The sequence below is a fragment of the Lissotriton vulgaris genome, chromosome 5, assembly GCF_964263255.1.
Source record: "Lissotriton vulgaris chromosome 5, aLisVul1.2, whole genome shotgun sequence".
NCBI lineage: Eukaryota > Metazoa > Chordata > Amphibia > Caudata > Salamandridae > Lissotriton > Lissotriton vulgaris.
The window spans coordinates 33,218,200-33,244,504 of record NC_141693.1 but is presented as its reverse complement, the minus strand read 5'-3'; the positions used below and the strand labels follow the sequence as shown (position 1 = coordinate 33,244,504).

The 26,305-nt window shown below is 47.2% G+C and overlaps 1 protein-coding gene across 1 annotated transcript in view; it reads left to right on the top strand.

Annotated features, from left to right (window-relative positions):
* LOC147710051 (uncharacterized) overlaps window positions 1-26,305 on the top strand; it is a 356,563-nt gene that overhangs the window by 297,904 nt on the left and 32,354 nt on the right. Inside the window, exon 3 of the mRNA XM_086919933.1 lies at window positions 7,091-7,239. Coding sequence (XP_086776059.1) covers window positions 7,091-7,239 — 149 coding nt within the window. The remainder of the gene's footprint in view (window positions 1-7,090; window positions 7,240-26,305) is intronic.

The following is a 26,305-nucleotide window of genomic DNA, read 5'->3' as shown; positions in this document are numbered from 1 at the left end:
TAATACACTCTATCTAGGCATTCCAAACTATTCAATAAAAAAACTGAAGTCTCTTCAAATTGTTGTGGTAAGAACTCTCTTAAACATTCCTAAGTTCAACCCTGTGGCGAATCTTCTACAGGGCCTGCACTGGCTCCTGTGGAGAGGAGAATTTCGTTCAAAGCCTTATGCCTGGTGCATAAGGCACTTCATGGTACGGCCCTCTTTACTTTCAAGAACTATTTACCTGGTTCACTCCCAGTAGAACACTGAGGTCTAGCACAGGACACAAGGTTCAGATCCCAAGATTTAAGCGAGTAAAATGGGGTGGGAGAACTTGAAGAGTTCAAAGGGGAAGGTTATGGAATCCCCTCCCTCCAGCCCTCCGCTCCCCACTAAACCTGCAGTTGTTTAGAAAGCAGCTGAAGACCTGGCTGTCCCACCGACTCAGCCCTAACGCCGGATGATTCCCCTTCCTGCTCTGCCGTGTCGGCTTGGTCCGCTCAGCGCTAAGACACCTTCGGGTATTGTGCACTTTTTTTGGGGGAAAATCTTTTTATTAAACAACAAAACAAATTTACATAAAAGAACTCTCAGGTAATCGTCAGCAATTTCAATGCACAGGTAACAGAACCGCACAGAATGAAATGATCTACAATGAATAATTAGGGTCCATCGGATTCTGGCAATACTTCATCAAGGCCTGACATGGGCGGATCACAGATTTCACCCAGGTGACTGTTCCAAGCCCCCCAGACTTACCCCCATTTTCGCGGGCACCCCCGGGCCACATAAACTGACTGTTCCCTGAACATACACCAATCAAGGTCCTCCGCCCACTTGGTGACCCGGGGCGGCTGACTAGCACCCCAAAGTTGGGCAATATTACACTTCACCACCATGTATGTCAACGTTACCCACTGCTTCTGAGACACACTTAAATCGAACGGTTCCCAAACATCCAACAGACATCTCCGAGCCTCCGGTCTCACCTCTACTCACAGCACCTCCCCCAGCTCAGCATGTATTTCGGCCCAGTATGTATGTATCATATCACAATGCCAGAATGTATGCATCAAGGTACCCTCTTCTTCACACTCCCGCCTACAAGCACCACTCTCAGCTCGACCCATTCGTACCAGGCGCGGCCCCGTAATATAAGACCTATGCAGGATCTTCAGCTGCACCAACCGGAGCCGCATCTGGATAGCAACTACCTTAGGAGAGGCCACTGCAGAGGCCACTGCTTCAGTCCAGTCCTCATCATCTAACTCCAGCCCATCTGCACTCCACTGAGCCCTAACCTTAAGCAGCGGGTCCTCGGAGTGATTCACCAGTTTACGATAAATCAACTATATTGTTTTCTCGGGGATATGTCCATCAAGCACCCGGTCCTCCAGAGGGGACGCCTCCGGGAGAACTGTACCCCTAGGGACATGCGTAGTTAACGCATGCCTCACCTGCAAATTGCAGAAATACTAATTTTGGTGTAATTTATACTGTTCCACAAGGGACTCAAACTTGTGAACTGCACCTTTCCCCCACACATCCCCAATCCTAGTGATGCCAATGAGGTCCCCTCTATCAAAGCCCTTGGTCTTCCACATACTACCCAACTTCTCAGAATTCAACAGAGGGGTGGCCAGCGTGAGTCTACCTTCCCACCCCAGACTTTTATTAGCCGCGTGCTACACCCGTATCACATAGGCAGTCGGACCAGTCAGAGGGAACCTACCAGGTCTGGAATACAAAGCCTTATCAAGCATCCCTCCGGGGGCCTGACCCCGGTCCATGGCGTAGCCCTGGTCTCCTGGAATCCCATACACTATATGGTTCACTGCGGCCAACTGGGAGGCCCAGTAGTACTTGCGTATATCTGGAAGCCCCATCCCACCATCGTACCAAGGAAGGGTCAACTTACTGAAGGCTATACGATCGCTACCACCCCAGAGGAGCTGCCTCTGGAGGGCCTCTATCTCCTTAAAATAGGCAACCGGCACAGGGTCCATCAAATTCTGCAATGCGTACAAAAACCGAGGAAGCACCATCATTTTAAACAAAACAGCTCTCCCAAGCATAGAGAGAGGAAGGGACCTCCAGCATTCCATGTCTGCCCTACACCTACTCAACAGAGCAGCCACGTTACGTTCATACCGCAGCCTCGGATCGAGCGTGATATAAATACCCAGATACCAAAACCCAGTCGTCTCAATTCACACTGGACACGACCGCAGGACCACCGGAGGTTCCCCAACCACCACAAAGATCACCGACTTGGCCCAATTGATGACCAAGCTGGAGTACCTGCTGAAGATTGCAAACACATCTAGGAAAACCCCGAAGGACTCCTTAGGCCTAGTGAGGTAAAGCAACACATCATCGGCATACAGCGAAATCTTGTCTTCCCATTCGGAAGTCCAACGTAAACCCCGGATCGACCTATCCCATCGCACCCACGTGGCCAGCGGCTCCATCGCGAGCGCAAAGAGCAACGGAGACAGCGGGCATCCCTGCCTCGTTCCCCTCCCCAACTGAAAATCACTGGACTTGCAGTTATTAACAATCACCCTAGCCAGAGGCTTAGTGTATACCAAGCGTACCCAACTAACAAGCTCACTTCCAAAGCCTAACTTTTCCAACACAGCAAATAAATACCGCTACTCCACCCGATCAAAGGCCATCGAAGCATCCAAGGAGACCAACACCATCGGTTCATGTATTTTCGAGGCCCCTCCAAGGACCCGCTGCAACCGACGTAGATTTAGCGCCGTATTACGACGTGGCATAAAGCCCGTCTGATCCGAATGAATTAAAGTCGTAATCACCTTGACCAATCTGGTCGCCAGGAGCTTCGCCAATATCTTAGGCTCTGCATTTAGGAGTGATATGGGCCTATAAGAGGAGCACTGCGTCCTGGGTTTGCCCGCTTTATAGAGAACCACTACGTTAGCAATGCGCTGATCGTAATGCAGCTCACCGCACTCCTTGCTCTCCAGAAACATGGCGCGCACATAGGGAGCCAGTTTATTAGCATTCAACTTATATATTTCGATGGGAATCCCGTTCGGACCAGTCGCCTTACCGGATTTTATCTGCCTAATCGCTTGGGCTACCTCGTCATCCGTTAATGCAGAATCAAGCTAACCCCTGTCCTCCTTTGACAAACAAGGCATAACAATATCCCTGATCATCTCCCTATTTTCTGCCACCATATAGTCACTCCCCGCCGTATAAACCTTCTGGTAATAATCAGCAAACTCATCCGCCACTGCCAACGGGTCTGTAAGCATCCGCGACTCCATACCCTCCAACTCCGGCACCAACACAGAGGCCCGCTCCCCACGCTCAAGCCAAGCAATCAACTTTCCAGCCTTATCCCTGTGTTCATAAATACGGCTCTGAACAGCTGCATGACTCACCACCGCCCTACCCCTGACAAGCACTCTGTACACCTCCTCACGGAGGCGCAACTGATGAAGGTCCGCCGGCGCCTGTGTCGCAGCCAACTTCTCTTCCAGGCGTGAAATCTCCGCCTCCATCCGAACCATTTCCGCACGTGCCCTCTTCTTCTTCCCAGCCACCAGGGACAACACTTACCCCCTCGCCACGGTCTTATATGCTTCCCAAAGGGTTTGAGCGGAGCCCACCGATCCTGCATTTTCCTGAAAATAACTATCCGACATTCGAATGACATCCTTCTTAATGGCGGGGTCCCTCAACTGCCACGCACTAAGGGGAGCTACCCTGCCAACCGTCGGCAATTTTAGGCTAATGACCACCCATAAGGGGGAATGATCAGATATTCCTCTCCCGAGGTAATGCGCCTCTCGAATCTTAGACCTGCCCAGAGACCCCCGCATACCTACCCCTCTGGTCAATCCAAGTGTTCTGAACAGACAACGGAAAGGAGTTTTTGACTAAAATCCCAACACCCCTGGAACCAGTAGTGAAGCCTGCGTGCGCCACGAACTTGTACCCACCCTTGTGAAGTGCCAAACATTTATTGCCAATCAAGTGGGTCACTTGTAGAAGCACCACATCCGGTGAATGCCGCTTAACAAGCTGGCTCACCATCCCTCTCTTGATCTTGTCCCCCAGGCCATTAACATTCCAACTCAAAACCTTCATCCCCGACCCCTGAGCACTACGTGACTCCGTACCCATGCAACACAAATTCCGCCACAGTGTCAACACCTGAGATTACAAAACAAAAGAAATCACACTCACTCAACAACACTCCCCACCCCCCCCCACCCTGCACCCCTGCACTCGGCATTCGCCAAATCCCAACTCGCAGTGTGCCTGTCGCCCCATACTCTAACTAAACTACTATCTAAATATAGATACGAGGAGGAGTACAGCACCCCCGACCCCCAACCCCCCCTCCGGGACTAACACCGGCAACAAATCTCAAACCAGGAGAGCAGGCACACAACCAAAAGACCCATCACCCCCCCCCCAAAGACCACCCCCACCTCGTAGTCCACGGACCCAGATAACTTCACTGGTCCTGTGCGCCTTCTTCTTCCCCGCCACTACGCCCCTGCGGCTCTGTCCGCATCGGAAGACCATCAACCCAGTACGACGCCACCTCAGGATTGTAAAAAAAACAGACCTTTCCTTGAGCCTCAACTCGGAGCTTGGCAGGGAACATCATAGCATATTTGTACCCTTTGTCCCTTAGCCGCTGCTTAACTCCAAGGAAGCTTTGCCGCTGTTTCTGTACTTTCTGGGTAAAGTCAGAATAAAAGTTAAGAGTCGAGTTCTCAAACTTCAAAGGCCCCCCCAACCTAGAGTCTCTAAAATTGAGGACCCTTGCAATCATCGGTCGGGGAGGGGCGCCCGGGCGCGGCCGCCCGCCTGGCACCCTGTGCGCCCTCTCGACAGTGAAGAATGTACTCAGGCCCTTAGGTTTCAAATGGTTCAAAATGATATCTTTGACAAACAGATCGGGGGCCTGCACCTCGGCTTTCTCCGGGACCCCTGTAAGACGCACATTGTTCCTCCAGGCCCTCCCTTCAAACTCATCCAGCTGGCAACTCGCAATCTCTCCGGCAGCCTTCAAGCTCCGCACCTCTTGTTGTAGTTCCGCCACATCATCGGTCAGGCTCGCTGTCTTAATATCCAGGGACTTCACTTTTTCACTCGTTTTAGTGAGGTCGGCCCGAATCAGATTGACCTCTATAGTCACCGTGCCCAACTTATGGTCCAACGACTCCATCTTTTGCCAAAGCGACGTCTTAACTCCATCATTGGCCGCCATCACGTCGTGTAGTGTGAGCTCAGGAGTAGCACCAGAGGCCTCCGCCCCACCGTCTTGTGTCCGACCAGACCCCACAGGCGAGCCCTTTGGCATCGTATAACGGTCCAACTTATTGGACTGCACTTGACGGGCCCCCCTGGTAGATTTAACCTGGGCCTTCTCCACCTCCGGCTTGGTCGTCACACCCAAGACCCCGGTCACCTTCCGGTCGTAGGCCTCAAACTCCCCGAACCCACAACTTTGCCTCCCAACGTCGGAGCCAGTCGCGGAATGTTGCATTCGGTGCCGCCTCTATTCTGCCACGCAATTCCGGTTCACTGGATCAGGATTGTATTCAGGATATTCCCGGTGGCTGCGGGGGTCTCGGGAGCCCTGAGCTCACACTGCCATTTTGGACGTGCGCGAAGCTCCTCCTGTATTGTGCACTTTTACAAACTCAATTCACTCAAACTCAATTCATTCATTCAAGGTACCCCCGTGGGGTGCTAGGAGCCCACCCTGGCCCCCGCCGAACATGAAGCCGGGGAGATGGGCCGGCTCCTGCGGCAGCACGCAAGACTGCGGGAGGGGAGGTTAGGAAGGGACCAGTAGCCATGGGAGAATACAAATGACTGACATGGCTGTCATGGGGAGGGATTATCAAACTTAAAACCAATCGGAAGGCAGCATTTATAACTTAAGCCAATTAAGAAGATGAGTCGGAGAGTGGGCGGAGCTTCCTCAAAGCTTCTACACTATAGTGTATACTACATGCCTCGAAAAGCGATGGCAGCGCCTTTGCGCTGCAACGCTAGGCGAGACCTAAAAACTACCGGTCTCAGATACTAAGGGAGCTGAATGAGATACTAAGGGCACAACTCTCCATGGATCCTAAACACATACTACTGGGCGTCCTTACTGAAGTATAGCTCCCCCATCACAAACTCTTACAGTGCATTCTAGGGTTGATAGTCGCAAAAAGAGGCATAGCCCGGTACTCGGGAGCCCTGAATGTGCCTACATTGGCTGAATGGAGAGTGAGAATGGACCTATACATGGGTGCAGAAAAGGTGACATATAAGGCTAGAGGATGCCCTAAAAAGTTTAGCAAGAACTGGACTCCCTGCCTGAGGTATTACGGTTTTCAAAACAGAAAAGACAGGGATAAGTGGATCGCACCCTCACACGCAAGATTAGAACGCCAGAAGATGTAGGGGTCATTGAGCCTCCCCATACCCCGAGGTCATGCCATTCATTCGGAGGGGTTTAATACTGAACTTGGATGGGGGAGGGAGGATTGGTTGTTGCAATGTACGCTCACACCACTGCTGCCCCAAGAAACGATCATTTAATTCAATAATGTAAAGTTTTCTGTGTGCAAGGTTCACCTACCAATGTACTGGCAGATTTTATGTAAATAAAAGAAACAAAAAAACAATGGGCCATATTATCAAGACCGGCGTTACAATTATCGCCGCTTTAGTGGCAGGAAACTGCTGCTAAAGCTGCGATAATGGGCTTGATAATATGCCCTTGTGAATTCCCATAGAAGCCCATATTCACACCAGAACATGGGCTTCTATGGGAATTCACAAGGGCATATTATCAAGCCCATTATCGATGCTTTAGCAGCATTTTCCTGCCGCTAAAGCAGCGATAATTGTAACGTCGGTCTTGATAATATGGCCCAATGTTTTTTAAGCAAATCTAAATGTCAAAGCCACATATTATAAGATCATTTGTATTCCAATGCCATAAACACAAAAATAATCAGAAGCCTCAAGCTAGTTAATAGCATGTGAATGATTCAACTATCCACTGATCCATATTATTTTTTTATCTGGATTTCCTCATTTTCTTTGCCCTTAGTTTTGAATCTGGGCCCAGTGGAGAGAGACTACACCGTGCTCAACGCTGTGCGGCTGCTCGTGGTCGCCTTGCTGCTCAGTTTTCTGCTGATGCTGCTGTGGACTGGCAGAGACCTGCACATGAACGTCCATCTGATGGAGGAATCGGAGGTAAAACTTACAGTTTGGGGGAAAACATTGGTTAAATCTGCTGCCCGGAGCAAGATAGGTGATTTTTCCTTCATTTCTGTGGTTTAGATGCAGTGCCTTCTTAGCCAGAGCCTGCACCAGTCTGTCTCCCACACAGAATTGCCAGACGTCCAGCAGCCAAACCTTTGAGTCTCTCCAGAGCCACATTCCATGGATGAGGCAACTCTGATCTCCAAGAAAACAAATATGTGTATTGATTACGCTAAATTACACCCCTGTCTGTTTCCTAGACTTTAGCGTAGATGGTCTTTTATTTACCTACTAAAAGTGGTTGAGAGGAGGAAACACTTCATAACAATACTTCAATTTAGCATACCTGAAAGGGCCACAGACTCCTTCTGGAGAGTTGTCAATTTATTATAAGGCCAAAAATAATGAGATGTATACACATCGCAAAATCAACATATATAGGTATAGGAAAATCAATACAGAGCCGATTCTACAAATATAAGTAATTCAGAATAACACAAATACAATGTGAATTCGAGAATCAGGATACAACTCAGGATAGAAGGAGTCCAAATCTCTTTTCATTAGAAATGAAAAAAATCGATGTGAAGCAAGAAGGCGCCTGATTGACGGCCGCTGCGATCGCTCCTTTGCTGCCTGGAGACTAATGACTGAGACTCGGATGCTGACTTGTTCGAGCTGAATTATTTTTGGGCTATAACTCCCCCCTCATGACCTACCCATTGTTGTTGGATGGTCTCGACCCCCTCGCGGTGGCCGAGGAACTTTTCTTGGTGGTGCTGGCCGCGGCTCGAGCTGGGCTGAGGGAGCTCCGGAGCACCGCACTCGAGGTCAGGCATGGACACGGAGGAGGGGCCGGGAACACCGAGGCTGAGACGCCCATAGGGGCCGAGCGGCTCACGACGGTGCGGCGCACCAAAACGACAGAGGCCAAGGCTGTCAGTATGCCTCCAAAGGCTGCTCGTGGCGGACGAGGGAAGGCTCCCGATCCCGCAGAACAAGGAGATAACGCCGGAATAGCGTTATCGAAGGGAACCAGATTGTCGGTTCTTGGAGGTTCAAGTAGCAGCACTCAGATAAAGGACACTGGGACCCATTTGGACATAAGTAAAGGTGAGAACCCTGAGATGGTTAAAAGGGGTGAAGGTGTTAGTAGTGGAGCGCGGGGCAAAGGACCAAAGTCCGGGCCAATAGACCCAGGGAGACATCATAGTATAGCAGAATTTCCCCCCCCCACTACACCGCTAGCCTCTAAAAAAGACTTACCTATTCAAAAAAAGGTGTTGTCTACAAAAGAGAAACACGGGCAAAAAGAGATGCAAAAGCTTAAACAAGGGCAAGCACAGTCTTACCAGGTAGATTCTACCAGATATACACAGCCCGCAGCTATCCCAGGGGGTGAGCCCTGAGTAGACAATGATGACAACGTCGGTCAAGACATTGGGAATTGTAGTTCTCAAGAAAATTTAGTTCAGGCCCAAGCATCGCCAGTAGGAGAAATACAGCAGGGTGCCACATCCGGAGCATCTCCATCACCGGAAGACCCAGGCAATACTGAGCAACTGAATATGAGTATGCTAGTACAGGGGCTCATAGTTAACAGTAGCCCGGAGGATACTCTTGATCTGGGGGATATGTTTTTTTCTGTGCTGGATGGATCCGAACTTAGTCCTTCTGAAGCAGAGGATAATAGCAATCTTCAGCTCTAGCTCCGTTTCTAGCTCCGGCAAGCCACAGAAAGTTACTGTTGTCAGAAAAAAGAAGCTCTTGTGGAAGCAAAGGGATACCCACTCTTTGGAGCAAACTGGAGAAGGGTACCGCAGAGGTAGTAGAGGCAATACGGATCCTACCCTAAAATGGGATTGCTCAGCTACCAGGAGTGTTTATCCAGATCATAGTTGTCGGGGTGTAGAGGAGGAGGACGCTGCACCCTCCTTAAAGATGATATTTGATTCAATTAAACAACTTCAAGAGGAGACCCGAATGGCTGGAAAGAAGAAAAGACTGGCAACAAAGAAACTTCAGGGGGCAGTTAGAAAAATGGCTAAGGCATGCACGGACACGAACACTAGACTGACTCAGGTGGAAGATCGCACAAGCATTCTAGAGGATAATCAGGCGAAAGCCCAAGTACAGACGGAGACATATGACAAACAATTTACAGATCTACAATGGAAAATGGAGGATTTTGAAAATCGACAAAGGCGGAACAACCTCTGGATTCTTGGAATTGAAGAAGGCGTAGAAGGGGAGGATGCGAGGGCCTATGTCCTGAGGCTGATAAAGTGAGCCTTTCCAGAGCTCCTTCATTGGAACTAGGAGGTAGAGATACAACGGGTCCACCGCTTTCCAATGATGCGGAAAAAAAACTCCACAATTGGACAGAGATGGATCAGCTATGCCAATAGCAATTTTAGTTTATTTTGGGAACTTTCTGCTCCGCGAAGAGGTCTTCTCTAAAGCTCGCCCGAATGCTAAACGGACCTTTGAGAATCAATCTTTCTTTACGAAGCCAGATTATTGCCACATCACTGTGGAAAGACACTGGAGCTTGAGAGAATTGATCGAGCCTTGCCAAGCTATTGGCCTACAAGCCTATTTGATGAATCCAGCGAGGCTAAAGTTCATTTATAGGAACACCCCAAGAGTCTTTACCTCTGAAATTCAAGCTAAGGTGTATATGGACTCCCTAAAGTCTTAAAGAAAGGTTTAATGTGATGTTTTATATGATGTAGATACAGGGGGTAGGCACAGGCATGGGCTAAGGTTATTTGTTTTTGTTGTTAGTCACTGATTCTTTGTTAGGATAAAGTAAGGGGGGTTTAGGTGTGGGTATGAGGGGTGACAGTGACAAATAAGGTGCATCCAGTGAAAATATAATTGGGGAGGCAGCAAAGGGGAGTCGACTCTCAGGCTCCATCACAGAGACCTTAAGTCTGCTTGCTTCAAATTATTGGTGGGGGAGGAGGGGGAGGGATGTGTGGACAGGGACGGCAGAAGGGAGTTAAGAGGGGGGGTTGGAGAAAATGGGGAGGAAAAAAAATCACCATTGGGTAAGGTTAATAGTATTGGAACACACACATTGGAAATAATGAAAGCTGGAACCATAGGATGCGGATAGCAACTATCAATGTATGTGGGCTAAATGGTGCTGCAAAGCGAAGGACGGTAAAAGAATATCTTAAGTCCCTGCGGGTGGATATCGTTTGCTAACAGGAGACGCACATCGAGGGGCCTCGTAAGCTTCTCCTGGATCAGTTGGGGTTTCAATTAATAGCATGTACCTCACAAGGGACTAGGACCCAGGGAGTGGCGATACTCGCTCAAAGAAATGTGATATTAGCCAAAAAATGTCTTTCAGACAATTATGGCCGATGGGGTATAGTGGAGTGTCAAGCACAAGGGTTTAATTTCACGCTTTGTGCAATATATGGCCCAACAGCAGATGACCCAGAAATGCTTAACCATGTAAATATGCAAGTAGCTAATTGGCCTCTTCCTATCATTATGTGTGGGGATTTTAATATCAATGGGTTAAATGGGTTATGGAGAGGGGATCCAACCAAATGTGTAGGCCGGAAAAAGAAAAGTCATCGGGCTTTAGTTCAAATGATGGACGATAATGGGCTTATTGATGTCTGGAAGCAACAAAATCCCCGGGGGTTGGTAACACATATTATTCCGCACCGCATAGGGCCATAGCACGGTTAGATTATTTTTTGATTTCTTAATCTCTTCTCTCTATTTGTAAAATTAGAAAGCTCCCACGCGTGGTCTCTGATCGTAACCCCCTGGTGCTAGAGGTTCTAAACCCTTTTGGGAAATCACAGGCAACGAGTTGGTCATTTGAACGGGCTTTACTGCAGGATGTAAATTATGTTGCACACATGGAGAAATGGCTCGAAAGTTTTCTTGAGGTTAACAGGGGGAGCGCTCAGTTTGAAATAGTATGGGAATCCCAGAAGGCCGGTATTAGGGGAGAAACCATGAGCTACTCCATGAGAAGGAACAAGCTGGAAAAAATTGAGATGGAGATAAGACAAAGATTAATTATGGATCTGGAGGAAGAACTGGTTCGAGCAATTGGCTCCAATCTTAATATAGATGAGATTGCCCAGAGACCTACATTAGCTAAAGCTGTGGCTGGGGATGTCATGGCCGCCAAAGCAGGTGGAAAATTCTTGGACTGGAAACAAATTCATTATGAGTTCAGTGAACAGGTGGGCCATATTCTAGCTGTAAGGACCAGACAGACAGCAACCAGGGGGGATATCTCTGAGGTTGTATCAGAAGCTGGGGTAGTTGCTACCACTCCAAAAGATATCTGCAAGATTTTTCAAGACTTTTATCAAAACTTGTACAGCGAGGATATTGTGGTGAACAGCAAAGAGATAGAGGACTATTTAGAGCTGGCTCTAGCTGAGAGATTCTTTTTAGATGACTCCACAGCCATGGAGGGTAGCTTCTTGGATGATGAGATCCGGGGGGCAATCAATGATCTGCCTGCGGGTAAGGCAGTTGGGCCAGACCTAATTCCCTTCGAATTTTATAAGAAAATGTCCCACTCTTGAGAGAAGATATGTGCTATGTAATGCGCCAAGTTCAGAGCGGACAAATTCCCCCCCAGTCTTGGGGAGAAGCCACTATGGTCATTTTTATAAAGAAAGGGAAACCACCTAAAGACCTAGGCTCGTAGAGGCCAATTAGCCTTGTGAACAGTGACACGAAGATTTATTCCAAGATCCTAGCTAACCGCCTTAGATCCATTATAGGGAAGGTGATCTCGCCCAGACAACATGGGTTCATCCCAGGGAGGGGTACATATTAGGAGAGTCTGTACCTTATTTGATGGCACCGCAGCCACACGGGACCCTATGGCGCTTATACTGCTTGACGCGGAGAAAGTGTTAGATAGGGTCTCGTGGGGCTTTCTTTGGTCTGTGTTAGAAAATTTAAATATTGGCAAAGGGTGCATAAAGCCAATACAGGCACTGTATAGGAACCCGAAGATCCGACTTCGAGCAATGGGAGAACAAAGTGATCCAATTAATATCAGGCATGGAACTAGGCAGGGGTGCCCCTGTTCTCCGCTTGTTTTTGCATTTTATATTGACCCTTTTATTAGGAGAATCGAGTTGAACAGAGGTATCCTACCAATACAATTGAATGGCTTAGAGACAAAGATCTTAGGATATGCAGACGATTTATTTATTTATTTATTTTTTAAATTTGTAAGGTGCTACAGCTACCCAAAAAGGGTTTCCCGGCGCCGAGACACAGCATAAAGAAGTCAGGAGAAATTACTGGCTATTCTTGTTATTGTTCCAATAGCCAGGTCTTGACGTGCCTTCTGAACCTGACATGGTTTTCCTCCTTTCGAATGAAGGGAGGGAGTGCGTTCCAGAGGGATGGTCCAAGATGGGCAAAAGATCTGCCTCCCATTCTTGCCAATTTAAATCTTGGTACACAGAAGTTGGCAGCTGATTGCGAGCGAAGATTTCGCTTGGGAGTGTAGGGGTGAGCCAGGGCTAGAAGGTATTTGGGTGCAGTACCCGCTTTAATTCTGAACATGTAGTTCAGGGCTTTAAAACGGATTCTGCTTTCTACCCTGAGCCAGTGGAGTTCCCGACGGTAGCTCGAGACTCCGGAATTTTTTGGGATTCTGCACAGTAGTCGGACTGCTGCGTTCTGGACAAGTTGTAGTCGACTGACTACCGCTTTGTTGGAGCCAAGGTACAGAATGTTGCCGTAGTCAAGCCGTGATGTTATGAGGATTCAGAAAAGGGGGTGGTGATGGACAGAGTATCTGAATTAAGCAGAACACTCGTACCCAGTCAACAGATCAGGGCTTGATCCATCACAGTTTTTTTTAGCTTACTGCACCATCCCAGCTCAGAACCTGGCTACATGCAAATTAGTCTGTCCCTGGCCCAGTGCATCATGGGAACAGGGCAGACCAAACTACCAAGCCAATTCTTTTACTGGAAAGAAAACAAGCTTCCGGGGACCGGTTTCTGGCATTACAGCCCTCTTCGGCCCGGCTTGCTTGAATCCTGATGGTGCAGTGAGCAAGGGACTCATGTCTGAGCATACCCTTCCACGCTTATGGTGGACAAAACGATTCAGAAAAGGGGGTGGTGATGGACAGAGTATCTGAATTAAGCAGAACACTCGTACCCAGTCAACAGATCAGGGCTTGATCCATCACCGTTTTTTTAGCTCACTGCACCATCCCAGCTCAGAACCTGGCTACATGCAAATTAGTCTGTCCCTGGCCCAGTGCATCATGGGAACAGGGCAGACCAAACTACCAAGCCAATTCTTTTACTGGAAAGAAAACAAGCTTCCGGGGACCGGTTTCTGGCATTACAGTCGTCTTCGGCCCGGCTTGCTTGAATCCTGATGGTGCAGTGAGCAAGGGACTCATGTCTGAGCATACCCTTCCACGCTTATGGTGGACAAAACGATTCAGAAAAGGGGGTGGTGATGGACAGAGTATCTGAATTAAGCAGAACACTCGTACCCAGTCAACAGATCAGGGCTTGATCCATCACCGTTTTTTTTAGCTCACTGCACCATCCCAGCTCAAAACCTGGCTACATGCAAATTAGTCTGTCCCTGGCCCAGTGCATCATGGGAACAGGGCAGACCAAACTACCAAGCCAATTCTTTTACTGGAAAGAAAACAATCTTCCGGGGACGGTTTCTGGCATTACAGCCGTCTTCGGCTAGGCTTGCTTGAATCCTGATGGTGCAGTGAGCAAGGGACTCATGTCTGAGCATACCCTTCCACGCTTATTGTGGACAAAACGATTCAGAAAAGGGGGTGGTGATGGACAGAGTATCTGAATTAAGCAGAACACTCGTACCCAGTCAACAGATCAGGGCTTGATCCATCACCGTTTTTTTAGCTCACTGCACCATCCCAGCTCAGAACCTGGCTACATGCAAATTAGTCTGTCCCTGGCCCAGTGCATCATGGGAACAGGGCAGACCAAACTACCAAGCCAATTCTTTTACTGGAAAGAAAACAAGCTTCCGGGGACCGGTTTCTGGCATTACAGCCGTCTTCGGCCCGGCTTGCTTGAATCCTGATGGTGCAATGAGCAAGGGACTCATGTCTGAGCATACCCTTCCACGCTTATGGTGGACAAAACGATTCAGAAAAGGGGGTGGTGATGGACAGAGTATCTGAATTAAGCAGAACACTCATACCCAGTCAACAGATCAGGGCTTGATCCATCACCGTTTTTTTAGCTCACTGCACCATCCCAGCTCAGAACCTGGCTACATGCAAATTAGTCTGTCCCTGGCCCAGTGCATCATGGGAACAGGGCAGACCAAACTACCAAGCCAATTCTTTTACTGGAAAGAAAACAAGTTTCCGGGGACCGGTTTCTGGCATTACAGCCGTCTTCGGCCCGGCTTGCTTGAATCCTGATGGTGCAGTGAGCAAGGGACTCATGTCTGAGCATACCCTTCCACGCTTATGGTGGACAAAACGATTCAGAAAAGGGGGTGGTGATGGACAGAGTATCTGAATTAAGCAGTACACTCGTACCCAGTCAACAGATCAGGGCTTGATCCATCACCGTTTTTTTAGCTCACTGCACCATCCCAGCTCAAAACCTGGCTACATGCAAATTAGTCTGTCCCTGGCCCAGTGCATCATGGGAACAGGGCAGACCAAACTACCAAGCTAATTCTTTTACTGGAAAGAAAACAAGTTTCCGGGGACCGGTTTCTGGCATTACAGCCGTCTTCGGCCCGGCTTGCTTGAATCCTGATGGTGCAGTGAGCAAGGGACTCATGTCTGAGCATACCCTTCCACGCTTATGGTGGACAAAACGATTCAGAAAAGGGGGTGGTGATGGACAGAGTATCTGAATTAAGCAGTACACTCGTACCCAGTCAACAGATCAGGGCTTGATCCATCACCGTTTTTTTAGCTCACTGCACCATCCCAGCTCAAAACCTGACTACATGCAAATTAGTCTGTCCCTGGCCCAGTGAATCATGGGAACAGGGCAGACCAAACTACCAAGCCAATTCTTTTACTGGAAAGAAAACAAGCTTCCGGGGACGGTTTCTGGCATTACAGCCGTCTTCGGCCCGGCTTGCTTGAATCCTGATGGTGCAGTGAGCAAGGGACTCATGTCTGAGCATACCCTTCCACACTTATGGTGGACAAAACGATTCAGAAAAGGGGGTGGTGATGGACAGAGTATCTGAATTAAGCAGAACACTCGTACCCAGTCAACAGATCAGGGCTTGATCCATCACCGTTTTTTTAGCTCACTGCACCATCCCAGCTCAGAACCTGGCTACATGCAAATTAGTCTGTCCCTGGCCCAGTGCATCATGGGAACAGGGCAGACCAAACTACCAAGCCAATTCTTTTACTGGAAAGAAAACAAGCTTCCGGGGACCGGTTTCTGGCATTACAGCCGTCTTCGGCCCGGCTTGCTTGAATCCTGATGGTGCAATGAGCAAGGGACTCATGTCTGAGCATACCCTTCCACGCTTATGGTGGACAAAACGATTCAGAAAAGGGGGTGGTGATGGACAGAGTATCTGAATTAAGCAGAACACTCATACCCAGTCAACAGATCAGGGCTTGATCCATCACCGTTTTTTTAGCTCACTGCACCATCCCAGCTCAGAACCTGGCTACATGCAAATTAGTCTGTCCCTGGCCCAGTGCATCATGGGAACAGGGCAGACCAAACTACCAAGCCAATTCTTTTACTGGAAAGAAAACAAGCTTCCGGGGACGGTTTCTGGCATTACAGCCGTCTTCGGCCCGGCTTGCTTGAATCCTGATGGTGCAGTGAGCAAGGGACTCATGTCTGAGCATACCCTTCCATGCTTATGGTGGACAAAACGATTCAGAAAAGGGGGTGGTGATGGACAGAGTATCTGAATTAAGCAGAACACTCGTACCCAGTCAACAGATCAGGGCTTGATCCATCACCGTTTTTTTAGCTCACTGCACCATCCCAGCTCAGAACCTGGCTACATGCAAATTAGTCTGTCCCTGGCCCAGTGCATCATGGGAACAGGGCAGACCAAACTACAAAACCAATTCTTTTACTGGAAAGAAAACAAGCTTCCTTACTCAGATGTGAGTCCCTTGCTCATTGCACCATCAGGATTCAAGCAAGCCGGGCCGAAGACGGCTGAAATGCCAGAAACCGGTCCCCGGAAGCTTGTTTCCTTCCCAGTATAAGAATTGGCTTGGTAGTTTGGTCTGCCCTGTTCCCATGATGCACTGGGCCAGGGTCAGACTAATTTGCATATAGCCAAGTTCTGAGCTGGGATGGTGCAGTGAGCTAAAAAACGGTGATGGATCAAGCCCTGATCTTTGGACTGGGTAAGAGTGGTCTGCTTAATTCAGACACTCTGTTCATCACCACCCCCTTTTCTGAATCGTGATGTTATGAGGGCATTGACTACGGTCTTTTGGGTGGAGGAGGGCAGCATCCCAAGGATTTTCCTCAGCCATTTAATGATGGTAAGGCATAGGCCGACAACTTTGCTGGCCTGTGGGCTCATGGAGTGGGAGCTATCGATGATGACTCCCAGATTGCGAACTTGAGTCACTGGGGTAGGAATATTACCCATCTGATTTGGCCACTGTGAAGGATTCCAAAGGTCTCGACGTTTTCCTAAGAGAAGAATCTCTGTCTTGTCTCCATTGAGCTTTAATTGATTACTTGTCATCCAATTAAGGATGTTTTGAAGCCCTGATTTTAGGAGAGATGGGGATGTCGGACAAGATTCAGATAGAGAGAAAATAATTTGGGAATCGTCGGCGTAGGTCATGAGGGTAAGTCCAGATTTTTCGGCTAGGTCAGCTAGGGGTCTGAGATAAAGATTAAAAAACAGGGAACTCAATATAGATCCCTGTGGCACTCCATGGGGGGCATTGAAGGTATCAGAAGGGAACAGGCCAATGAGGATGTTATTTGGAAAGTTCGTTTCGCCAGGAAGGAACGAATCCAATCAAGGGCTTTTCCACGGACACCATTTCTGTATAACGCCTTGATGAGAGTTTCGTGGGATATGGTGTCAAAGGCCGCGCTCAGATCTAAAAGCACGAGCGCGACCGTCTGACCATTATCGAGGAGATTCCGGATGTGTTCCGTAACTCCTAGAAGGGTGGTTTCAGTCGAGAAACCAGCCCGAAAGCCCGATTGGGAGGGGTGCAAAAGCGAGTTTTCTTCAGCAAAGGTGGATAAGACCGAGTGGGCGGGTCTCTCCAAGCATTTGGAAAAGGCAGGGAGCAGGGATATGGGTCTATAGTTGGCTGGAATTTCCGGATTTGCTGTGGGCTTTTTTAGCAATGGCGTTATCATGGCGTGTTTCCATAGGGCTGGAACTGTGGAAAGTTCAAAAGAGGAGTTAAGCGTATCTATGATGATTTCCAGGGAGCGATCGTCCAGTTGTTTAATTACTTTAATCGGAATCGGATCCCTGGGGGAGCCGGACTTGATGTTCTTAAAAATGGTTTTCAGTATGTCTACCGAGATGGGAGGCCAGGATACCAGGGTATTTTCACAGGAGGGAGCCTGTTCCAAGTCAAAAGAAGGGGGTGGTTCATTATTGTTGGTATTAATGTCCATGATGATTTTTTCGATCTTTTCAGTAAAGAAGCATGATAGATCTTGGCATTGTTGAGTGTTCAGTGGAGGAGCCGAGGCTGTGGTTTGTGCGCCTGCCAGTTCTTTGACTTTATTGAACAAAGTTTTCGGCTTATTAGTTGCTTCCGTGATAGTGTTAGATACGAATACGGCTCGTGCTTTTGCGCAGGCAGTATGGTATAAATTCCTGGCTTCATGATAGGTATTTTTTGCGTCAGGGGCGTAGTCTTTTCGCCATTGACGCTCAAGTGCTTTACATTTCGATTTTTCGGTTTTTAAAATGTCATTAAACCATGGAGCAGGGTGGCGGTGTCTATTTCCTTTGATATGAGGGGTGGGTAAGCAGTGATCAGCGGCGTCGCTGAGCCATTTGTGCGTAGCTACCGCTAGGCTGTCCATGTTGTGACCGTTTCTAGGAGGGTTTTCATGGAGTGCTGAGTTGAGTTTTGCCAAGTCCAGTAGCTTCCAGTTTTTTCTGGACGTAGCTAGAAAGTCAGATTGCATGGTTGAGGTAGGTGGGAGATTTATGCTGAATTTTGTTAAATGATGGTCAGACCAACAAATGGGAGTGGTGTTATGCCATTTTAGCTCATTGATATTAGAGAATATGGGGTCGAGCAGATGGCCCGCTTTGTGTGTAGGTCCAGTATTGACTAAGGTCAAATTTAGGGCCTTCAGATCGTCTAACAAATTAGAGCAAAAGGGGATGGAAGGGTCATCAAGATGTAAGTTTAGATCACCAATAAGAGAAAGGTTATTTGAGGCAATGTAGTATGGAGTGATATGGTTGGCTAAATTTGATGCCCATTGGGAGGAATTGCCGGTGGGCCGGTATATCAATAAGCCTGACATCGTGAAGTTCGGGTTCAAAGAGATTTTGAAAAAGCCGGCTTCACAGTCAGGGATGGCTACTGGTTCCAACGTACATTTCAAATCTCTGGTAAAGATGATTGCAATTCCACCACCTAGCTGTTTATTTCTATCTATCCTAGTGATTGCATAATTGGCGGGGAGGGCAGTAGCAACGTCCGGGCCAGCACTCTCGTGTAGCCACGTCTCTGTCAGGAAGAGGACGCTAGGGTTATCATCCAATAGGAGGTTGAAGATGTCAAATTTGTGTTTCGGTAGTGAGCGGCAGTTTGTACTGTAGAACACGTATTTTTGAGCCTCAACGTTGCAAGGCTGTTTGCGTTTCCTGTGCCTCCTTGAAGCGTCAGGATAGGGTTGGTGGATGGTAGTGGTAAGTTTGCAGTTTGTGCAGGAGATAACTCCTGTTTTGTGGAGATTGAGTGTTGTGCACCTCATGTTCGTGATAGGGCGTAGCGCTCTTAGTTCCGAAGGGGATCTTACCAGCCTTTTGTGAGAGGGGGGAGCATAGTCTTCTGCCCCGTGCCCCGTACAGGCCCGGACGGGCACAGACGGGCTAGTCTTTGGCGTGTCTTCGGCGTGCTGAGGGTGCGCCCGCTGCGCTCGTCCGCTGCGCTTCCGGGGAGTGTGCATAGTTATGGGGAGGAGAGGGGGCATGGCTAGTTGTAAGGGGTGTGGCCCAGTGTCTCGTAGGTAGTGATGGCGGCGGAGATTTGGCCCTTCCTACAACAGCGCTGGCTCCGCTGCGCAGGAAAGTGTCATCAAGAGCCCAGCTACAATTACAATAAAGTGAGCAACACAATAAAAACACAGTTTGTTCTTAAAATCAACAACAATGTGCAAAGTACGCTATTATTAAAAAATTGAGGAGCAACACCCCCGGCTTCCGCCTCAAGGGTAGCTGTCAGTCAACACCGGCTTGTATCTCAGTGCGGCGTTTTAAGCATCAGGGAGGGGGCGTGGCTAGTTGTAAGGGGCGTGGCCCAGTGTCTCATGGGTAGTGATGGCGGCGGAGATTTGGCCCTTCCTACAACAGCGCTGGCTCCGCTGCGCAGGAAAGTGTCATCAAGAGCCCAGCTACAATTACAATAAAGTGAGCAACACAATGAAAACACAGTTTGTTCTTAAAATCAACAACAATGTGCAAAGTACGCTATTATTAAAAAATTGAGGAGCAACACCCCCGACTTCCGCCTCAAGGGTAGCTGTCAGTCAACACCGGCTTGTATCTCAGCGCGGCGTTTTAAGCATCAGGGAGGGGGCGTGGCTAGTAGTAAGGGGCGTGGCCCAGTGTCTCGTGGGTAGTGATGGCGGCGTAGATTTGGCCCTTCCTACAACAGCACTGGCTCCGCTGCGCAGGAAAGTGTCATCAAGAGCCCAGCTACAATTAAAATAAAGTGAGCAACACAATGAAAACACAGTTTGTTCTTAAAATCAATAACAATGTGCAAAGTACGCTATTATAAAAAAATTGAGGAGCGACACCCCTGGCTTCCGCCTCAAGGGTAGCTGTCAGTCAACACCGGCTTGTATCTCAGCGTGGCGTTTTAAGCATCAGGGAGGGGGCGTGGCTAGTTGTAAGGGGCGTGGCCCAGTGTCTCCTGGGTAGTGATGGCGGCGGAGATTTGGCCCTTCCTACAACAGTGCTGGCTCTGCTGCGCAGGAAAGTGTCATCAAGAGCCCAGCTACAATTACAATAAAGTGAGCAACACAATGAAAACACAGTTTGTTCTTAAAATCAACAACAATGTGCAAAGTACGCTATTATTAAAAAATTGAGGAGCGACACCCCCGGCTTCCGCCTCAAGGGTAGCTGTCAGTCAACGATCTGGCAATCACGTCCGCAAATCCTTTTATAGTCTTAGATGAAATAGAACGTGAGACAAAATGTTTTTGGGGCAGTGTCTGGCTATAGGTTGAATCGCGGGAAGACACAAATTGTGGTTAATGATAATATTGGTCTGGCAGCCCCAAGAGTAACAGAATCGGCTTTGTATATAGGGGTTACCATTATGTCAGACCTTACTAAAATAGTTGAAAAGAACAAGCTCCTATCAGATAATGATGCCATTTCTCAAATGCACACTTAATGGCTATTTACTCTTAGGCTGTGATCCTGTAATTCACTTCTCCTGGTGTGAATTTCTGGGAGTAGTGGACCACTTGATGAAGCTTCCAGTCTCGGGGTTTCTTTGCGATAGAACTCCTTGCATAGTGAAGTTGGAGATGTCAGATGCCAGCACAAAACGGAGATGTACAATTGGATGTCATAAGATGGCTGCTTGGATAAATTGCTGCTTCAATTCTTTAAAAGCTTTTTCAGTTTCTTTGGTCCACACAAAGGGCACAGCTTTTCTTAGCAGATGATTTATGGGTTGCACTATGGTCAAAAAGTTTTTTATAAAACACCTTTAAAAATTGGCAATCCCTAAAAAACTCTGTAGGGTTTTGTTAGAGAATGGTGATTTCCATTGAGTGATTGCTGACACCTTATTGTCCTCCATCTTAATTCCTCCTGGAATGATGATGTATCCAAGAAATTCAATCTCAATGAAATGAAACAGGCATATTTCTGGGTTTATGTACAAACAATGTTCTTTTAGTCTGTCCAAAATGGCAGAACACGGCCTTCCAGTCTTCACTTTATTTTACCCAATGCAGGTAATACACCCTCCGGAGTTCCAGTTTCACAAAAAAATGTGCACCTTTCAATTGGTCCAATAGGACTTGGATAAGAGGTAATGGGTGTCTGTCTTTGACTGTTACTCGCTTAACAGCTCTGTAGTCAATGCTGGGTCTTATTTTGCCTCCCTTCTTAGCCACAAAGAAAAGAGGGGCGGGCACTGGGGACTGTGAGAGACAAATAAATCCTGAGGCCCGGTTATTATCAATCTATTCTCGCAGGTGCTGTGTCTCTGGTTTCATCAGAGCATTTATCCGACTGCATGGAATGGCGGCTCTGGGATCAAGTCAATCTTGTAGTCATACTCTCTGTGTGGAGGGAGTTGCCTAGACTTCTGCTTATGAAAGACTGATTGGTACTGCTGATAGTCTTCTGGTAAGGTTACAGTGCAACATATCTGAGGTTCTAAACTGTTATAAATCAGGTTTTTGGTGGGGTTATTTGTAGCTGTATGTGAGAACATTTGATCTTTAGTACAGTGCTTATGATAGAATGAGGAATCCATAAATGCAGAGCAGGTAGCCAAGCAAACCGTGGGGTCATGTAGCATACACCATGGCCTACCCAGAATTAATTTGAACTGAGGTGTGCCAATTACGTCAAAGCACACTGATTCAAAGTGGTCTACGGCCAGGTGAGTTATTAGGGTGTCCATATGATACGGCACTGGGCCAGAGGTTAACGGTGTGCTGCCTACTGCCTTCATCAGTTTTGGAGATTCTTTTTAATACAAGGTATGTTTATTTCTTAAATAACCAGTGGACCCTGAGTCTAACAAGGCCGGGATCATCATTTGATGCCCATCTGGCAACTACAGATTTACGTCCAGGTTTATATGCACCACTAAAGCTTGTAGCATGTTAGCACGTACTAATAACGGCTCCATTTCTTTTTCACCCGAACAAGGTACCTCTTTTCGGGGTATATAGTTCTTCGACAACGTATTCTCTTCGGAACCTGTGTGGACCACTGCCTGGCTTTTTTTGAGTGTCAGCTTATCCGTAGTAGTTTTAGCTCAAGCTCAGCACTATTTAATGAAATGTCTACTCTTGCCACAGTAGATGCAGAGCTTCTGTTTTCTTTGTTTCTTACCCTCTTTGGGAGACAAAAACACTTGAATGCCATTTACTTGCATGGATTCAACCCCAGCCGTGTTCTTAGACACTTCTTTGCTTGTGGTTTTTGGACAAACCACGATTAGTTTTGAGTATCCCAGAGTATTATCACCTCATTTCTCTAGGCGTCTGTGGTCTAGCTTTACAGTTAGTTCAATCAACTCCTCACAGGAACTTGTTAGGTTTACCACCTGTAGATGGTAGCTCATGTTTACCAATGAGCTAGCACATCTTTCAATTCACTGTGCAAGCCTTGATAGAACAAGGATGTTTATTTCTCTATGGGCCATTCTGTTTTGACTATTAGTAAATTAAATGTGGAGATATATGTCAATAAATCTTGCAAGCATTAATTTAGTGTAATTTATTTGCGATCCAAAGAGAGGACTTGGGTCTTTCTATTGAATAGTTTCCTCATTTCCCTACAAAATGCGGAGAAATCATAGAGTAATGGATCATTTTGTTCAATAAATAGGGCTGACCAGCTAGCTGTATTGCCACCTGTAGTAAGCAGGCTGAGACACGTTGATGTTGAAAGGATTAGAGGTTTATTTCACACAGGTGCACTGCAGCAACCGGAAATTTTATAAATGATGATGACATTCCTTCTTCTCATGATCAATCTGCTCATTGTTCTACTGTTTTGCATAGGAGCAATAGACAGTGTTTTGTTCCTGACAGGTTTTGCTAGAATTCCTTGGTTTTCTTTTGATTGGTGAAATAGACAATGTTGTATTCTTGCTTTAATTATATAGACGCCATCTTGTTCCTGTTATATTTTGCTATAATTCCTTTTTGTAAATATGTTTCACTGTTCTTCAGTTTAAACTCTTGAAATAGTGTTTTTCTTAAGCTGCAAACACTATTGATGCAAAGAGACTTACTGAGTTGTTTTTTAAACACGCAAAATACACAAATTTGTGAATTTCCCACGTAACTTCTGTTTCACGACTTCGTTAAACTCATATTCTCGCTATTTCAAAATATATAAGCCCGCTTTCCCTTTGCCGAATAAAGTTATAATTTGTCACAATGAATATTTTAAATAAAAAAAAACTGCTTGCATCGAGTCTTAAGATGGCTGCCACAACGTCGTTACGCTCTCGCAATAGGTATTTATCTGCCAGACTTAAAATGGCCGATACGTGATCTACGCATAGGAATTGACTTTGACCCGCATGCGTTTCACTGACGTCACTTGCGCTGTGTTGCACACTGTCTCAGCTTTCAACTTTCCCGATTTCTGCCTGTGCGGCGATCCAAACCAGTCACAACGACCGACAACAACAGTACCTTCTGGACTTGACGATGAAAGAAATGATTCACCTCGTCTCCGTCTTTTAAAGGTAACTTTGTATCCTGTGTATCGTCGCCACAATATTCTGTAGTAAGCAGGCTGAGACACGTTGATGTTGAAAGGATTAAAGGTTTATTTCACACAGGTGCATTGCAGCAACCGGCAGGGGAAAAGATGTGAGGTCAACTGCCTCACAGAACACAAATAGCAGTTAGCATTCTAAATAAGAATTCCTACTGGCATGCACGAGGATAATGATAAATAAACATAGAAGAAATTAAACCATTACACCACCTAAATAGGAAAGAGTGTATGCGGTCTTGGTTTGCTCATCTGATTTCAACCTGCTAGACATATGCCTATCAGGCTTCAGGCCAGATCACAGCACAAAAACTACTAATCTCCCGTAGTAGATGACGCCCTTCTAGCCCTCGACCAAGGCAAAACGTGTCTTTTAATTCTTCTGGACCTATCATCGGTGTTCGACACAGTTAATTATGAGAAGTTACTAGAACGTCTTGAAAATAGGAGGGGATTAGGGGGAACCGCCCTTGAATGGGTTAAATCCTTTTTTCGTATCCGCTCCCAAAGATTCTTAGTTAATTGAAAGCTATCAACTCCTTCTCCAATCATTATCTGAGTTCCCCAAGGTTCAACTCTCTACCCTACGCTTTTTAACTCTATCTGGAACCGTTAGCCAAACTTTTGCGTATCATTAACATCTCTTTCCACATGTATGCAGATGACACACAGACCTACATCAAAATCTCATTCCTAGAAGAGATCAAAACAATTAACGAGGCTCTAAAGCTAACTGTGCAACCGCGTGCTAGCAACCAGCTCAAGCTGAATGCGCAAAAAACTGAATTCTTGCTAATTTCCCCTCCTAAAAGTTCAACTGACATACTGGAATGGACCAACTTGATCACTGCGCTGAACTGCACCCCAACCATAGTGGACTCAGCCAAATCATTAGGAATCACACTGGACAAGAACTTGAATATGAGAGCCCACATCAACACACTGGCAATTAAAAAAAATTAAAACCAGTCCTAGATACTTCGGACTTTAAAATGGCAGTTCAGGCACTAGTTATTTCTAGAATCGAGTACAGATGCTCAACCCTCTCTGTCCTACCCAAGATCTCAACGGTTCCCCTAAAAGCTTGTCTCAACGCAGCCACAAGACTTTAACAGGTTTGAAAAAATTCAACCACATCTCTGCACCAGCGCGGGACTTGCTTCCGTATGAAGCCAGAACACAACTCAAATTGGCCTGTGTCACACACAAAGCGTTACACGCTAACTCTCCAGTGTGGTTCGCCCAGAAAATTGGGGTCACCAGAGGAGATAGGCACTCCCGGTGTGCCAGGGCTTTTGTTCTGAAACCTCTCCTCTTCCGGAAGCAGAAAACATACAACAGAGCTTTCTCTGGGACCATACCCAGCATCTGGAATTCGCTGCCACCGAATGTCAGAAGAAAACCTTGCTTGGCTAGATTACAATAGGAAGGGAAGACCTTCCTAATTGACAAATGTGTTCCTTAACACTCTCAGCGCATATACAGCTCAGCTGCCTAGCGATATGCTCTCTTCTTGACCTCTACCAGTGTATGCCAAGCTGGATTCCCTTGATGTAGACTGTGCAATGTCTTGTTGCATGGTTGTTGCTATTTCCTTTTGCTTCATTTGTACCTCACTGTCACTTTATGGGGCAGAGACTGGTGCTGGGCAGTCTGTCCCTGTCTCGCTAATGTTGGTTTTTCTCCCTTAAGCTGTACCCATGTTGCCTATTCCCCCTCATTGCAATATCCTGTTTATCACGGCAAAACGTTCACATGTTGTAGTTTGTTCTGAACTTTTGTAAACATCTTGCTTAGCCTTGTAAAGCGCTCTGATAACCTAATGGATCAAGTTCGCGCTCTATAAAACAACAAATAAAATCCATGCCACAGCGACCTGTAAGCTTGTAATGGTTTCTAAAATCGTGGTTAGCGCTGTGTTGGTATTCATTGTTCAGCATGGGTATCTACCTGGGCTAGGCAATCTGTTAGAAGCCTGCAAACACAAACAAGTACTAACCTGATATGTCCTGGCCCAGTGGGAACAATGGTGTGAAGACAGCGTGACCACTCCCTTTAGTGTACTACACGGGGAACAGAAACACTCTTCATCTGTAAGCACATCCAAGGGAATGGGGGTGTGGTTAAAATAATAATAAAGTGCAGCCTGCTGGTACTCTGCACCCTGAATGGATCTCCTTCCCATGTGCCACCTGGATACGTCTATAGGCAGTCTTACGGATGGAGTCAGTCAAGCGGTACCTGTGGTGGTCTGTAGGAAAATAGTGAACAAGGTATGAGCAACACAATGATGTACCTGCTGCCACTCACACACTGTCCTTGTGTCACCAATATTCCACACTCACATATATCCAATCACTCACATGTATTT